The 17761-nt window shown below is 38.3% G+C and overlaps 1 protein-coding gene and 1 pseudogene across 4 annotated transcripts in view; one reads left to right on the forward strand and one right to left on the reverse strand.

Annotated features, from left to right (window-relative positions):
• BBOF1 (basal body orientation factor 1) overlaps window positions 1–17761 on the forward strand; it is a 41154-nt gene that overhangs the window by 17283 nt on the left and 6110 nt on the right. For all 4 annotated transcript variants that reach the window (XM_038545253.1, XM_038545252.1, XM_038545250.1 and 1 more), the window contains 7 exons: window positions 5286–5366; window positions 8800–8870; window positions 9640–9784; window positions 11562–12055; window positions 14816–14917; window positions 17186–17260; window positions 17426–17540. In XM_038545253.1, the coding sequence (XP_038401181.1) occupies window positions 5286–5366; window positions 8800–8870; window positions 9640–9784; window positions 11562–12055; window positions 14816–14917; window positions 17186–17260; window positions 17426–17540 (1083 nt within the window). The remainder of the gene's footprint in view (window positions 1–5285; window positions 5367–8799; window positions 8871–9639; window positions 9785–11561; window positions 12056–14815; window positions 14918–17185; window positions 17261–17425; window positions 17541–17761) is intronic.
• Window positions 13641–13815, reverse strand: LOC119873151 (annotated as a pseudogene).

Raw genomic sequence — 17761 nt, forward strand, 5'->3', positions numbered from 1 at the left:
TTTATACATTATAATTTTACCTGTCCTTCAAAGGCTCAGCTCAAATGCATGTTCTCCATAAGGCAGTCCCCCAGAGTCATGTTTAAAAATATTAACTTAAAAAAAGTAATCATTTTCTTCTTTCCATTTGTGACAGCTTGGATGAAACTTCAGGATGTCATGTTAAGTGAAATAAATCAAAAAGCTAAATAGTGTATAATATCACTTATAAGTGGAATCTAAAAAGAGCTGAACTCAGAGAAACAGAGAGTAGATTAGAGGCTACCCAAACTGGCAGGGAAGGGGTTATGAGGAAATATTGGTCAAAGGGTACAAACTTCCAGTACTGAGATGGACAAATTCTGGGGAATCTAATGTATAGCATGGTGATTATAGCTAATAATTCTATATTATATGCTTGAAAGTTGCTAAGAGAGTAGATCTTAAATGTTCTTACCACAAAAAAGGAATGGCAATTAAGTGACAGTATGGAAGTGCTAGCTAATGCTATGGTGGTAATCATTTTACAATATATAAGTGTAACAGATCAACACGTTATATACCTAAGATTTATACAATGTTGTATGTCAATTTACCTCATAAAGCTGAAAAAAAGAAAAGATTATTAGCAAAAAAATAACAATTTTCTTTGTGTTTTCATACCACTTTGTATCTCTTTTATACCCTTTAGCCTATTCTACCTTGACATACTTATTATTTGTCTTATCTCCCCTACTAGATTACAAATCTTTGGGCCATAAACAGCATTGTTCCTTTGTATTCCTTGAAATACAAGGTACACAGTAATGCTCAATAGATCTTTGTTGAATGCTGAGTAGTTCTTTAAATTAAAAATGTAATTGATGGAATATCAAGTTTTCTGTTAACTAGAGGAATCCTTTCATAATGTATATGTATGTCGAATCATCATACACTTGAAATACTTTACTGTTAATAATTCCTCAACAAAGCGTGAAAATTTTCTAAAAGGAATATAAAAAAATTTTATATGAAAATCCTGGGGATCCCTGGGTGGCTCAGCCGTTTGGCACCTGCTTTCCGCCCAGGGTGTGATCCTGGAGTCCTGGGGTCGAGTCCCTCATTGGGCTGCCTACATGGAGCCTGCTTCCCTCTGCCTGTGTCTCTGCCTCTCTCTCTCTCTGTATCTCATGAATAAATAAATAAAATCTTTAAAAAAAGAAAAAATCCTGAAGACTGAATCAAGTTAAGATCCATAACTTTTTAGAAACTCTCAAAATAGCTATCAGAAGTATAGGTATACATTCTGAATCAAAGTGAATTAACTAGTGGATACTCTAATGGGCCACGGTATGATTTCTTTTTTTAAGAACAATATTGCCACCTAATGGAGAAATAGGTTTCAGACTTTTCAGAAAGAGCCATGGGCCATGGGATGCCTGGGTGGCTCAGCGGTGGAGCGTCTGTGTTTGGCCCAGGGCATGATCCCAGAGTCCCAGAATGGAGTCCCACATCGGGCTCCCTGCATGGAGCCTGCTTCTCCCTCTGCCTATGTCTCTGCTTCCTCTCCCTCTCTCTGTGTCTCTCATGAATAAATAAATAAAATCTTAAAAAAAAAAAAAAAAAAAGAGCCATGGGCCAGGAAGACTTAAAATTCAAAGGCAAAGGATTATGGGAAAAAACAACGTGATTCTCTGGAATACCAAATACGGAAGAATTAAAGCAGGTGTAGGAAAAAAAAATAATAAAGCAGGTGTAGGGGCCCATGAACTTAAAATGGGAAGGGAATGTATACACAGAGGAAGAAAATTAATTATAGTGTATATATAGAATTCACTATGCAAATTAAAAGAGGCTAATTTAGGGGATCCCTGGGTGGCTCGGTGGTTTGGCACCTGCCTTCGGCCCAGGGCGTGATCCTGGAGTCCGGGGGCCGAGTCCCGCATCCGGCTCCCTGCTTCTCCCTCTGCCTGTGTCTCTGCCTCTCTCTCTCTGTGTCGCTCATAAATAAATACATAAAATCTTAAAATAAATAAAAGAGGCTAATTTAGATTATCACAAGACATTCAAAGCATAAATTTTAAAGAAAAAATGATTTCTATCTACGTGATTAACAGAAGGAGCATACATTGGTAGGTTGCAGTTATTATTTTTAATAATTTGTTTTAGTTTTTCTTCTTTTGACAAACTGATAATACCCATTTCAGCAAATTTAGGTGATAAAAAAGAAGAAAATTAAAAGTCCTCCCCTGACAATTATACTACCTAGAGATAACTGGTAAATATTTTGGTGTATTTTCTTTCCATTTTCTTCCTCTGTATTAGAAACATTTAAAAATATATGCTTTTAAAAATGAGGTTATTTTTTTTAATGAGGTTATTATTTAAAAACTGTTAACCTGACTTTTTTGCTTTTATTGTGAATATTTTTCAATGCCATTATATATTCTTCTATAAAATCTTCTGACTAGATGTATGGAATTCCACTGGGTAGATGTATCATGATTTATTTTTCTTTTTTTTTTTTTTTTTTTTTTTATGATTTATTTTTCTAAAAGATTTTATTTATTGAGAGAGTGAGAGAAAGAGAGAGGAGGGGGAGGGGCTGAGGTGGAGGAGAGAATTTCAAGCAAACTCCATGCGCAGCTCAGAGCCAGACATGGGGCTCAGTCCCATGACCCTGAGATCGTGACCTGAGCCAAAATCAAGAGTCCATTGCTCAACCAACTGAGCCACCCAGGCACCCCAATTATTATAATTTGTTAATTGATCCCTTGTTTTTGGACATCTGGACTTTTTATAGAATGTGTAACAAATTTTTTTTTTTTTAGATTTTATTTATTTATTTGAGAAAGAGAGCATGAGCAGTAGGGAGGGACAGAGGGTGAAGAAGAAGCAGACTCCCAACTCCCTCTGACATGAGGCTTGATCCCTGGACCCTGAGATCATGACCTGAGCTGAAGGCAGACACTTAACCAACTGAGCTGCCCAGGTGTCCTTGGGCCCTTGGACTTTTTTCTAATTTTCCACTATTATACACCATGATGCATATCTAAGTAATAATATTTTTCTACATCTGTAATTAGTGTTTAGGATAACTTCTTAGAAGTGGAATTTATAAGTTAAAGAACATAAACTTTTAAAGGTTTTTATAGATGTCAATTATTTTTTGAAAGGTTTGTTAATTTATGGATTTCTGAAGGGCACCTGGGTGACTCAGTTGGTTAAGCATCTGCCTTTAGCTCAGGTCATGATCCTGGGGTCTTGAGATTGAGCCCTTTGTTGGATTCCCTGCTCAGTGGGGAGTCTGCCTCTCCCTCTGCACCCCCCCCCCAGCTTGTGCTCTCTCTCAAATAAATAAATAAAATCTTTTAAAAATTATGGATTTTTGAGGGAGTCCAATGGCATGTGAAATCCCTGCACACACTAAGGTGATAAACATTTCCATAAATTTATATGTTGACATTAATTTTTAGTCTAACGATGTAAGAGGTCATTTAAAAAATTGTATGAAAAATACAGGGAGAAAGAACATCTGAAAGAGACATAAAATGGAGATTTGAGGCACCTGAGTGGCTCAGTGATTGAGCGTCTGCCTTTGGCTCAGGGTGTGATCCTAGGGTCTTGGGATTGAGTCCCATACCAGACTCCCTACTGGGAGCCTGTGTCTCTCTCCCTCTGCCTATGTCTCTGCCTCTCTCTCTCTCTGTCTCTCATGAGTAAATAAATAAAATATTTTTTTTTAATTGAGATTTAATACAGTTAGGACAGAGATCACAGGAAAATTATTAAGTATAAGGGAGGACAATAGTAGATATAATAATAACTAGCCTTTATATTAAATAGTTACTATTCTAGGTACTTTACATGTATTGTTTGTTATTTAATCCTTGCCACACACTATGAGCTAGTTACTATTATTATTCTCTTTTTATTCCTGGAAACCTGAGACTTAGAGAAGTGATTTGCCCAGAGTAAAACAGATGGCAAGTGAGAAAGATCTATCTCTTGGGGGAAACCCTTCTCTACTGCTTTTTTAATGACATGAAGATTAGATAGAGTATGTCTATTTCAGCCTGATGGATTGGCAGGAAATGTAGACTATAGGATCATAGCTTTAAAGTAGTTTACCCTTTGCCTAGAAGAGTTTTTATGTCCTTTTTATTCCATGTACACATGTTTTGAGGATAGAAGGATTCATCTGTGGTAATCATAAGGAAATGTGTTTCAGATTAATACTAGGAGGGGTGCCTGGGTGGCTCAGCTGGTTAAACATCTGCCTTCAGCTCAGGTCATGATCCCAGGGTTCCGGGATTGAGACCCACATTGAGCTCCCTGCTCAGCAGGAAGCCTGCTTCTCCCACTCACTCTGCTTGTGCTGTCTCTCTCTTTCTCTCTTGCTCTTGCTCTCTAAAATAAATAAATAAAATATTTTATTTCCCCCCCCAAAATAAATAAATGAAATATTTAAAAAATAGATTAATACTAGAAAGAATTTACTAAAAATGGGAACTATGAAATGCTAGTCTAATGAATTCTGTGTCTCAATGTTTTTCTCATAGAAGGAATCTTATATTAAATGAGAAATTGTGGGATCCCTGGGTGGCGCAGCGGTTTGGCGCCTGCCTTTGGCCCGGGGCGTGATCCTGGAGACCCGGGATCGAATCCCACATCGGGCTCCTGGTGCATGGAGCCTGCTTCTCCCTCCGCCTGTGTCTCTGCCTCTCTCTCTCTCTGTGACTATCATAAATAAATAAATAAATAAAAATTTAAAAAAATAAATGAGAAATTGTATAGGACTATTAAGGTCCCTTTCTATTCCAAAATATTATTTTTAAAAATTGTATTTATTTAAGTAATCCCTGCACCCAACATGGAGCTCAAACCCATGACCCCAAGATCAAGAGTTGCATGCTCCTCCAACTGAGCTAGCCAGGTGCCCCAATTCTAAAATATTATGATTCTATGAGTCCACATGATATTTCGAAAATATGATTATGAGAACAACTTGTCCTGAGAACTATTGTTCATGAACAGCTTTTTAGAAACTGAATACTTATCTTGTGTCTGTAGAAGATTATTGGGAAAGATGGTACTCACAGGCAGGGATGTGGAATTGTTCTGTTCAGGATTAATGATGTATAATAATGTATAACGGAAATAATAATATATGTATATTGTATAATATGTATATTGTATAATGTATATAATGTATAACAGAAATAATGTATAATGTATAACAGAAAATGTTTTATTGAGAATATTCCAGGAATGTGCCTCAATCACCTTGAATTCCTATTGATATTTTTTTGTTGTTTTAATTACAGCTGAAGGAGAATTTAAGGAACACAGAGCAGAAACATCAGGAGACTCTTAGAAGATTGGAGGGCAGGTTTTTTGAAGAAAAGGTATGACATTTTAGAGTTAAATACTTTGTTTAAAAAAAGAAATATTTTATTGATTTACTAAAACAATATAAGTATCTATATGCATTCTGAGACATGTCAACCTTTCATTTGACTCTTACTAGAGAATATTTATCATATCATAGCAGAATTAAAAAAAAAACCAAAACAGGGAAATTGAAACCAATGTCTAGTCTTCTTCCCTCTCCTAGTTAGAGAGTCCCGAAATCCTCAAGAGGGATTATCAATTTACCGAGGCTTTAGGACACACCACCGTCAGCTTGGTGTTCCCCTGGTGGAAGGAGAGCTGCACATAACCACATTGTATAGGGGGATTGGATGGGAGAGGTCACTCTGTTACACATGAAGGTGTTTCCTCAGTCAAGCCAAGCCAGGCTAAGGATCTTAATAAAAGGGGCCCCAAAAATGTTCCTTAACATATCACAAACTTCCATGTTTCCCTGTGCCTCTGACATTAATTCTCCAAATTGTGGGAAGTGCATTGGAACACTTCTCTTCTACACAATATTTTCAGAGGACCCATGGTATTTCATTAATTCTTCTAATTTTTCATTCTCAGGGAAGAATTGAACAGATTTTTTTTTTCAGAAATTGGTAGGGATGTAGGAAGTTGAGGGTGGGGCAAATAAGTACTCATGTCAGGTTTAGATTTAGATTTGCTTCAAAAAGTAGCTCTAGATTCCCAATTTTTATAGTGAAAAATGTCATTTTTCTCCACTCCACCTAGGAGTGGAGCAGAAGCAGCATTTTGGTGTTCTCACTCTGGAGCACTTCCTGGTACTGTTAGGAATGGAAGCCCTCAGGAAGTCCTCAGCTGCTCTCAATTGCTTTTTTCCTCTATCCCATCCTATGGAATCTTGATCTCTTCTCTACTAAGTTTGTAGCATTTTACAAACAAAGCTTAGGAGTGCTTGATCATTTTATAGAATACCTGACCAACAGTGCTTATGTAAATTAGATTTTCTGAGGCCCCTGGGTGGCTCAGCAGTTGAATGCCTGCCTTTGGCTCAGGTTGTAATCCTGGGGTCCTGGGACCAAGTCCTGCATCAGGCTCCCCAAAGGAAGCCTGCTTCTCCCTCTGCCTATGTCTCTGCCTCTCTCTGTGTCTCTCATGAATAAATAAATAAAATCTTGATAGATAGATAGATAGATAGATAGATAGATAGATAAACAAATAGGATTTTTACATCTGGAAGTAGGTGGCTGCTGGCCTTTCCCTCATAGTCGCAAGATGGTTAATGCAGCTCTAAGATTTGTCTGTGTTTAAGGCAGGAAGAAGGGGGCCTCCCGTTGTGTCTGTCCTTTTATTTGCAGACCATAAAAGCTTTCCCAGAAGCTCTTAGCAGATTTCTTCTTACATCTATCTCATTGGCCAGAACCATGTTATATTGGATGCTGGGAAAGTGAGTGTGTTGTTTTGCTAGATACTAGTGGCAGCTGGGAAGGAAAAGGATAGGATGGGAATAAGTGATGGGATGGCCAGCTGCAGCAGTAGCCATCTCACCATGTTAAGTGTAAACCTCCTGGTTAGGTTCGAACCCCAGTGCTGCGCTGGTGTGAACCCCAGTGCTGCAAGTTTATGGCAGTGGGCTTTCCGGTAAGCCTGCTTATTCATCTCCTACCATAGCATGCTGCACCTGGTCATATAAAGGACTTCCCTCAGGTTACTGGTGTTTTGTTTTGTTTCCCCATTTAATCCCTTCTGTTCCTTAAATCACCAAGCCCTTTCCCAGTGTCATGTTTTTGTACTTTGCTATTCCTGTCTGGAATGTTCTTCCTCTGGCTCTGGCCCTTCTCATTCTCATTCTTCAGAGCTCAAATGTCATTTCCTCAGAGATAGACTCCCTAAACCCCAATCTAAAGTAACCTCTCTAGTGACTCAGTGGTTGAGCATCTGTCTTTGGCTCAGGTTGTGATCCCAGGATCCTGGGATTGAGTCCCCCATCAGACTCCTTGCAGGCAGCCTGCTTCTCCCTCTACCTATGACTCTGCCTTTCTCTCTGTGTCTCTAATGAATAATAAAAAATAAAATAAAATAAGATAAAATAAAATAACCTCCTTCAGTTACTGTCTATGTCATTACCTTGTTTGCTACATTGATAGTATCACAGGAGAGGTGGTATAGCAAACATCACATTGCCTACTGTGAATCTCTGCTCTGCCACTTACTAGCTATCTGATTCTGGGCAAGTTAGTAATCTCCCCTTCCCTCCATTTCCTCAGTCCTTGTTCTTGAGGATAATACTATCTAATTTTTAGGGTTATTGTGAAAAGTAAATAATACATGTAAAGCTCTGAGAATCATGCCTGGCATATAGTAAATGCTCAATGCATTTTAATTATTATCGTTGCCTGGATCTCACCTAGAATATAAATTGAGATTTTATCTGGGACTTTATCTGTTTTTTCACCACACAGAATCTCCAGCATCTAAAAAATCTGGTACAGTATTAGTGCTCAATAGGAGTTTGTTGCATAAGTAAATAAATAACTCTCACCAAATTGTATTTATTTATTTATTATTATTTTTAAAACATTTTATTTATTTATTCATAGACACAGAGAGAGAGAGGCAGAGACACAGGCAGAGGGAGAAGCAGGCTCCACACAGGGAGCCCGATGTGGGACTCGATCCCAGGTCTCCAGGATCACACCCCAGGCTGCAGGCGGCGCCAAACCGCTGTGCCACCGGGGCTGCCCACCCCATTGTATTTAGTAGAAATTTCTCTCAACTCTGTTTTCCAATACTGATGTGGAATTTTATTTTTTTGGTACTTATATATCATGCTGCTGCTTTAGTGAGGAAATTTGGAGGTACCCTGAGGTTCCTGTATTCACACACTCCTCTTTGCTAGTTCCTCTACCAGCACTTGGAGTTCTTCATACCAGGTCATGTGGACAGGAATATTTTTTTTTAAAGGTATTATTTATTTATTTATGATAGTCACAGAGAGAGAGAGAGAGAGGCAGAGACACAGGCAGAGGTAGAAGCAGGCTCCATGCACCGGGAGCCCGACGTGGGATTTGATCCCGGGTCTCCAGGATCGCGCCCTGGGCCAAAGGCAGGCGCTAAACCGCTGCGCCACCCAGGGATCCCTGGACAGGAATATTTTATTTGACATTGTGAAATCAATACTTCACTTTTTTTTTTTTTTTAAAGATTTTATTTATTTATTCATGATAGTCACAGAGAGAGAGAGAGAGAGAGGCAGAGACACAGGCAGAGGGAGAAGCAGGCTCCATGCACCGGGAGCCTGACGTGGGATTCGATCCCGGGCCTCCAGGATCGCGCCCTGGGCCAAAGGCAGGCGCCAAACCGCTGCGCCACCCAGGGATCCCCAATACTTCACTTTTTGATGTGTAAATTTGTTAGAAATATAACTCTGTATTAAAATAGCCTATTTTCTTTTTTTAGCACCGACTAGAACAAGAGGCTGAAAAGAAGATAATAATGCTGGCAGAGAAAGCTCACCATGAAGCTGTTGTGTAAGAGACTGCTGTCTCCTTTACCTTTCTTATAGCCTCTCTGACCTATTTGCTGGTCTGTTTTATTATTATCATGTTGTCTTCCCCCTCCTTTCCTGGTTTGCTTTCTTGGCATTTTCTTGTTTACTTTCCTTCACTGTTTCTTTCTCTTTGTATCCTGGCCCCTTTCCCCCCAACCCTTTCTGTACCAAGGTGGTGTGGAGGAAAGAACCCAGGCTGTGAAGTTAGACTTTGGTTCCCAACCTGAATGCTGAGTCAGTGTCAAAAGATTTCCTAACTTTTTTGAAATTAAATTTCTTCATCTAAGTATTGGGTTAATCATAGCAACTGTACAGGGTTATCATTAAGTATGTTAGTGAAAGTAACACTTAGTTGTGTTATGCCAATAAACTACCAAGTCTCAATGGTTTAGTTCTTGCTCACTTAACAATCCAATTTGAGTCTGAAAGCTCTACTTGAGTGGTGATTCAGGAACTGGGGCTGCTTCCATCTTAGACTTCTTCACATCCAGTCATATGGATAAGGAGAGAGCATGGGAAACCCCTGTCTGCCCTTAACTACCTTGAGCTGGAAGTAACATACATTTTCACTCTCCTATTGGTGAGAACTTAAGTCACAAGATCCCCACCTAACTGTTGAGTACCCACCATGAACTAAATAAGTGGTGGTCATTATTTTTAACATTGGGGAATAAGGCAATCGTTGTTCTAGTTTGGTAATATCTAAAACGTAGGCTGGTGTTTTGGGATCTTATATCTATCTATTTCAGGCAATTGAACAATGCTGGAAGAGCTGTTTTTAAAGAGAATGTTTATCTCCAGAAAGCTCTCGCATACCATCTGAAGGAAGCTGATACTCTACAAAAAAATTCCCAGAAGTTGCAAGAGACTCAGACTTTCCTTTTACATCAAAAGGTTCCCACTCCATTTAGACTTCATTTACTATTTTTCTGGCTTTTGTTTGTTTGTTTAAGAATTGGGTTGGTAAATATGAAAAATTGAGTATAATAATGCACATAAGGGCAATGGGACCATTTTTCTTTTGTCTGGATGATGTACCTTTCTTTTTTTTTTTCTTTTTTTTTTTTTTTTTTAATTTGTAGTTGGCAGTTCTTTTCTTTTTTTTTTTTAATTTCTTTTTTTTTTAATTTTTATTTATTTATGATAGTCACACACACACACACAGAGAGAGAGAGAGAGAGAGAGAGAGAGGCAGAGACATAGGCAGAGGGAGAAGCAGGCTCCATGCACCGGGAGCCCGACGTGGGATTCGATCCCGGGTCTCCAGGATCGCGCCCTGGGCCAAAGGCAGGCGCTAAACCGCTGCGCCACCCAGGGATCCCCTGATGTACCTTTCTTATTTGAAAGGATTAATTTCGAGAATGACATAGAAGCATGCAACTTGGCTTTATTTTATTTTTTAAAAGATTTTTAAAATTTATTCATGAGAGCTATAGAAAGAGAGGCAGAGACACAGACAGAGGGAAAAGCAGGCTCTCTGCAAGGAGCCCAATGCAGGACTCGATCCCCAGACCCCGAGATCATGCCCTGAGCCTAAGGCAATCACTCAACCACTAAGCCACCCAGGCATCCCCCAACTTGGCTTCATAAAGAATATATCAGAAACATAACTATAACTCCTATGCCCTATTACCTTAAAATATTCATTTTACTTTGCTTGGAGTTGGTCTCTGAATCACTTAGGAAGAGGTTCAGCTGTGACAGCCCTGGCAACAATGACTTTACCATGAAAGGGTTTATTCTCTCCCCTAAAGAAAGTCTGGAGATTAGCAATCCAGAGGTGGAATGGTAGTGCCACAAAGTCAACAAAGCTGTTGTGCAATGCGTGGCTTACATCCCCAAAGTCACCTTGTGGCCCAAAGTGGCTGCTAGAACTCTATTACTTAAATGGCAGGAAGGAAAAAGGACAAGGAGGAAAAAGTATGCCCCCCCCTCCTTTAAAGGTCTTCCTGGAAGTCCTGCACACACTTCTACTTATATTTCATTGACCAGAACATAGTTACTTGGCATTACTGAACTGCAAGGGAGGCTGGGAATTTTCAGTTGGGTTTACTGCCTTCCTTTTTTTTTTTTCTTAAAGATTTTATTTATTTCTTTATTTATGAGAGACACAGAGAGAAAGAGAGAGGCAGAGACATAGGCAGAGGGAGAAGCAGGCTCCCTGCAGGAGCCCAATGTGGGACTCAATCCCAGGACTCTGGGATCAAAGTCCTGAGCCAAAGGCAGATGCTAAACCTCTGAGCCACCCAGGCATCCTTGGGCTTCCTGCCTTCCTGAATGAAGTTAGAGTTTTATTACTAAGGAAGAAAGGGAAGATGAAAAAGAAATAGGCAACTAGCCTATGGCCTAGGATAGGTAACAATTTCCACTGTATAGTTGTTAAGTTAATGTATTACTGTATAGTCTTAACTGATTTTGAAATTATTTGAGAATAAAAAATATTTAAACTTTCAGAATTTTAGAGGAAGGACAGTTTCTTACTTAGCAAAATTAGTGGCCTTCCCAAGTCTACAGAAGAACCCTAGGATATTTTTACTCTCCATACACAGATATCACCATCTCAACCTGGCATCAAATTTAAATTTCATGAAGTAATGAAAATTAGTGAAGAACTCTTAAGTTCTGAAATCAATTAAAGAAAATCTCTCACCTGTCTTATCTTTGTTTTTAGGAGATCAATGATCTTTTAGTTAAGGAAAAGATCATGCAACTTACCCAGCAAAGACTGCAAATCCAGACTCTTCAGAAGAAGGTGGTAAGCTTGGAGACTGCACTGAGTTGTATGACCAGAGAGTTTGAGATTGAAGTTTGTAAAGTGCAGCAACAGGCAATGATAGAGAACCAAGCAGGGCAGGTTGAAATTGACAAGCTGCAGCAACTTCTCCAGATGAAGGACAGAGAAATGAATCGAATCAAAAAGCTGGCCAAGAACATACTGGATGAGAGAACAGAAGTGGAAAGGTTCTTCTTAGATGCTCTACACCAAGTGAAGCAACAGATCCTACTTAGCAGGAAGCATTATAAACAGGTTGCACAAGCTGCTTTCAATTTTAAAATGAGAGAGGCATATGCAGGAAGAACAGATTATCCTAAAATCCGAACGTTCGATGGCAAAGAGCACAGCACCAATAGTGTGAATCAAGATCTTATGGAGGCTGAGAAATGGTACTAATCATACCTTTAATATTTTATCTTTTGTGCTGCAACTTTTGTACCTTTTAGAGGAATAAGAACCCTGAGTTCAGTTTGCTAGTATCTAAATATTGAAAAGATTGCTCACGAAGTTATTTGAGGACAGGAACTATCTTACTCATCTTTGTAACCCCTATGCTTAGCACGGTGTAGGGCTTAGTAGGTATTCTTAATAGATTCCCTTTTTTTTTTAATTTTTTAAAAATTTATTTATGATAGTCACACACAGAGAGAGAAAGGCAGAGACATAGGCAGAGGGAGAAGCAGGCTCCATGCACTGGGAGCCGGACGTGGGATTCGATCCCGGGTCTCCAGGATCGTGCCCTGGGCCAAAGGCAGGCGCCAAACCGCTGCGCCACCCAGGGATCCCAATAGATTCCCTTTTTTAAAAAATTATTTTTTTATTTTTTAAGACTTTTTTTTTTAATCAGAGAGAGAAAGCAAGTGTGATAGAGAGCATGAGAGAGAGAAAAAGCATGAGCAGGCGGGAGGGGTAGAGGGAGAAGCAGAGTCCCTGCTGAGCAGAGAGCCTGATGTGGGGCTTGATCCCAGGGTCCTGGGATCATGACCTGAGCCAAAGGCAGATAGATGCCTAACAGACTGAACCACCCAGGCATCCCCAGATTCCCTTTTGTTATGACAGAGACTTGATAAAGAGACTAGATCATTTGTTCCATAAAATGTCATTGTAATATCTTTTAACGTTTTATTTTCTGTAAACTCATTATGAAGGTTTGATCAGATTCAGTTTAAACATTTTTGATAAACATACTTTCACAAATATTTTGTAATGTTCCCTTTACTATTATGAGATGAAATTCATAGGTAATAATATCTAACTAAACATATAATTTAAAAAACCAATATAACAGTTCTTTGTAATAATTCTTTATTGTACAGAACTGTCCTATGGATTAGCTGACATCCAGTAGTGGGCCCCCATCACTGTATTATCCAAAAGTCCCCACAAGTTTCCAAAATACACTCCAGATATCCACTGCTATTATGATAAAGGTAGCAGAAGGCTTGAGACAGTTGTAAATTGTATATAATGATTGTTTCCTGTTAACATTTTTGTCTTATCATTCTTTTTCTTTTAAAGGAAACCACCCCCCCCCCCATTTTTAAAGATTTTATTTATTTATGAGAGACACAGAGAGAGACACAGGCAGAGGGAGAAGCAGGCTCCATGAAGGGAGCCTGACATGGGATTCGATCCCAAGTCTTCAGGATCAGGCCCTGGGCTGAAGGCGGTGCTAAACCACTGCGCCACCCGGGCTGCCCCTTATCAGTGTATTCTTAAGCCATAAATTATACAGCATTTTAAGGATTATTCTGAAAAAACAAAACAATTACGTTTTATATCCCAGTGTAGTTAGGTTCTTCAAAGGCCTTAACTCAAGAAACTTAAAAGGACTCTCTACTACTATGTACTAAATATCTTATTAACAGTGCTTCCAAATGAGTTCTCTGCTTTGTTTTATAATGGACTAATAATTTGTAGGTTCTTTTAAATTACATAGCTGTTGGGAAGGTTGGACATGATGTGGCTTCTGAAGGATAAGATTCTTTTACAAAAATGTCCGTAGTAGGATTTTTAAAACTTTTTGCCATATTCAGAAATCTGTTACTTCTATTACCAAGAGGTCTACTATAATTTCCTTCTTTTCAATTAGCAATAATCGCACCTTGGATAAACCTCATTGGCTATGATACTGCCACTGTGCAAAGCTTAATTTCTTTTTTTTTTTTTTTACTGTGTCAAGCAAATTGAGTCTGTACCATACATAAGGAAGTTTCTTTTACGTTTTTTGTCTCCAAAGTGGTAAGTAGGTTTTCAGACGGAAGTATATAAAATGATTCTCCACATTGTTATTCTAGAAACTGGACTCTTCCTCTTCTGCCCTTGTGTGACATTTTTGCTACTGAACAACTTCTCATCTTAACCTCAGTGTTCTATTGCCTGTACCAGCAGGGCAGAAGTGATTAAAATATTACATCATCTGCTTAGGAGGCAGATTGAGGAAGGAAAGTTGAAGTATACAGTGATCATAAGGCAAAACCTAAACTTTTAAAGAAAACTAACCCAATGGGCCTATGTGTAAAAACATTTCTTACATTGTACAACCAATACTGTCTACAATGTCAGCCAGCTTTCGTAAACAGCAAATAGACTACGAATCCTCCAGGAAAGTGATAATATAAATAAAGACCTGCCTGGGGAGCTTAGCTGCGGGTTTATTTGGAAGTAAGAAAATAAGCTAGATAACTTAGGTGTTATTTTCTAAATGTACTTTGTTATTCTGTTTTCATAGCAAAATATCTGATATAAAAAGAAACGTTAAAAGGATTCAGCAATAATCTCACCTTGTAAATAACTTTTTTGTTGTTTTTGTGTTTGTCTTTGGATGCATAATGTTATATAACAACTTCCTATTTTACTTATTTGCTTAATGTTTGGGCACAAACTTTTTTCTTATTATAGCTTTTCTTATTTTTATCTTAATGACTTTATATAACATTTCAGAATGGCTAGCCTATTGATATCCTTTTCAACTTATGATTTTGTAATGCAGTTTTCTTTGTAGTCATTACATTTGGAAACCTCTTAATATTCAGTTACAGTTTGGAAACTTTCTCATGCTTACATATTTCATATTTTTTAAAAAGATAAAATGCTTATTACTTTGGCCATATTTTTCTGTCTCATTTTTTTTCTTTGAAATTCTTCAGGACAGATATTCAAGGAAATGTGGATATTGGAGATTTGACCTGGGAGCAGAAGGAGAAAGTCTTGAGATTGCTCTTTGCAAAAATGAATGGTTTTGTTCCTAGGTAACTCCCTATTTTTGTAACGAAATACCAAGTTGTTATCAAACCTAGAAACCATATAATAACAATAACCTAATGGAGGTCAGAAAAGTTTCTAAGGAAGTAAAAGTTTGAGCTGACCTCTAAAAGGTAAACAGAAGCAGAGTGTGTAGGAAAAAACATTCTGGACAGAAAAAATAGGAGTATTTTCAGTGTTGAATTGGAGATGATGGCAATATATTGAAGTGAAAAATACTCAAGGCATTTGTAAATAGGGATTGGAGTACAGGTGAGTTTAGGGAGGGAGACTTGAACATATTTAGTGAAAACTAATAGGTGAGTGTAGGAGAGAGGATGAAGGTAGAAGAGTAAAGAGCTGAGGCTAGGAATAACCAGTATAATAAATAAGAACAAATAATAGGACAATGAAAAGAAAAGAGCTTAAAGACTTATGGAAAAAAAAAAAAAAAGACTTATAGGTTAAATGGAAAAAAGGAGAACTTTGAAATGGCCTTTGTGTCTCTGGTAGCCTTCCAAAGTTTTGTTTGCTTTTTGTTTTTTATTAAGAGGTGGAAAAGAATACAGGCTGAAGGTACAGAATGTCTGTCTCATTTTGAGTTGACTTTTCTGTACCCCAAGAAACAACCAGAGTTCTAGGCCTCAACTTCCATACTGTGTTGTTTTCAACACTAGAGAAACAAAGGAAATTGAGTAGAAATATTTCATACCAAAGCAATGAACTTAAATCTGGCCACTATGGAACAAGTCTAAGCTTGTTGGAATCCCATGCCGGAGTTGGATGAAGGAAAAAGATGGGAATAGAACAGTGAAATGTGAGGTAAAGAGGAGATGAAAATGAGAAAACTCGGGCAGCCCCGGTGGTGCAGCGGTTTAGCGCTGCCTGCAGCCCAGGGCATGATCCTGGAGACCCTGGATTGAGTCCCACGTCGGGCTCTCTGCATGGAGCCTGCTTCTCCCTCTGCTTGTGTCTCTGCCTCTCTCTCTCTCTCTCTCTGTCTCCATGAATAAATAAATAAAATCTTAAAAAAAAAAAAAAAGAAAGAAAGAAAATGAGAAAACTCAAGCCCAAGTGGAGAGGAATTAGATGATAAATGGTCTATCAAAGCAAGGACAGCAACTAGAAAGTTTATGAATTCAGTTGATTGTATGATTGTGGTTTTAACAGTATGATATTTTCCTTTGTGCTTAAACAAGTCAAGGAATATAACCAATAAATTGTACTCTTTAGTGCATCAGCAATCACTGTGCCTATCTCCGGTACTATAGTATCCAAAGTACATGTTTTTTGTGCATCATTATTAGACTATTTAATACAGCCATATTTTGAATGTGTTTTTTTCTCACTTTCATATGTACCTAATTGAGGACCAGTTTTAGGAGTAGAGTATGTGTCTTTATCTGCTGGCAGGTCAACCTATTATATTTTTTATAATCCTGTTAAGCTCACTTTACTTTTTTTTTTAAGATTTTTAAATTTATTTATTCATGAGACAGAGAGAGAGAGGCAGGCTCCATGCAGGAAGCCTGATATGGGACTCAATCCCAAGACCTCAGGGTCACATCCTGAGCTGAAGACAGGCACCTAACCACTGAACCACGCAGGCGTCCCTAAGCTCACTTTCCATTAGAATATTGAATTAGTGATATAATTATTTCTTTTTCTTTTTTTATTTAAAGATTTATTTATTTATTAATAAATAGAAACAGAGAGAGAGAGAGAGGCAGAGACAATAGGCAGAGGGAGAAGCAGGCTCCATGCAAGGAGCCTGATGTGGGACTCGATCCCGGGTCTCCAGGATCACACCCTGGGCTGCAGGCGGCGCTAAACCGCTGCGCCACCAGGGCTGTCCTATTTCTCGTTCTTAAAACAGATTTTCCAAAGTAGAAGAAGAAATCTTCATACTGGGTCTATCTCCATTAGGTAATTTTTCTGTTTGAGGTTCTTTTTGTGGGAATGGAATTTTTCTGGCCATCTTTTTGGTCAGTAGTCTGGTTTAGTCTTAACTATCACCATTAATAGCTGTTGTATCTGTATCATCATTATGACCATCTCCATAAATACTACCATTTAAGTTCAACACATCTCAACTTTAAGAGAAAATAAGTTTATATTAACTTGCTTAACATTATATTGTCTCTCTATATATAAAGCTCAGTTTTGAAAATAAGAAGCTCATCCAACTAAAGCATTTCCTTTAGCACTATTAAAGTGTAGTTGAAATGTGGAGCATGAGGAGACATTAACTCATTGTTAACTTTTACCTACCACAGGAAATACAGCCAGCATTCTAGGCCTCCAGTTCCAGACTATGTTGTTCCTGATGATGGAAATACAGAGGAATTAGAGTAAGAGCTTTCTTGACAAAGCAATGACTGTGAACCTGATCACAGTGTGGGGACATTTTATATGTGCTAGAACTAAGTGGGAGTTATATGACAAGTCTGTTGTTCTGAATCAAGTTCCATGTGTATGTGGTTGTTGACAGGTCTGTTATTTTATCATTATTGCAGGAATGACAGTAAGCTTCAGGATCAAACCTTCATCACCCAGCAAGTACCAATCTCAGACTCTTCTAGTGAACTGATGATACCCAACATTCAGAAAGGATCACAAGAGTCTGACATAGTAAGGAGTCTAAAAATCTAACCAAATAATACACATAGTAACTGCTACTTTTTCCCATGCAACTTCTTGCTAAGTCACTAGCCAAGAGCTCTCAGGGTTCAGCGAAATGAGTAATAACACTAGTGTAAGATTGTGGACATTTTTATAACATATCTACACTTTGGCAGGCATATCTACTTAATGCAAATGCACATTTGTGCCACTTTTAGTAAATGTGGAAA

The sequence above is a fragment of the Canis lupus genome, chromosome 8 (genome assembly GCF_011100685.1).
Source record: "Canis lupus familiaris isolate Mischka breed German Shepherd chromosome 8, alternate assembly UU_Cfam_GSD_1.0, whole genome shotgun sequence".
Classification (NCBI taxonomy): Eukaryota; Metazoa; Chordata; class Mammalia; order Carnivora; family Canidae; genus Canis; species Canis lupus.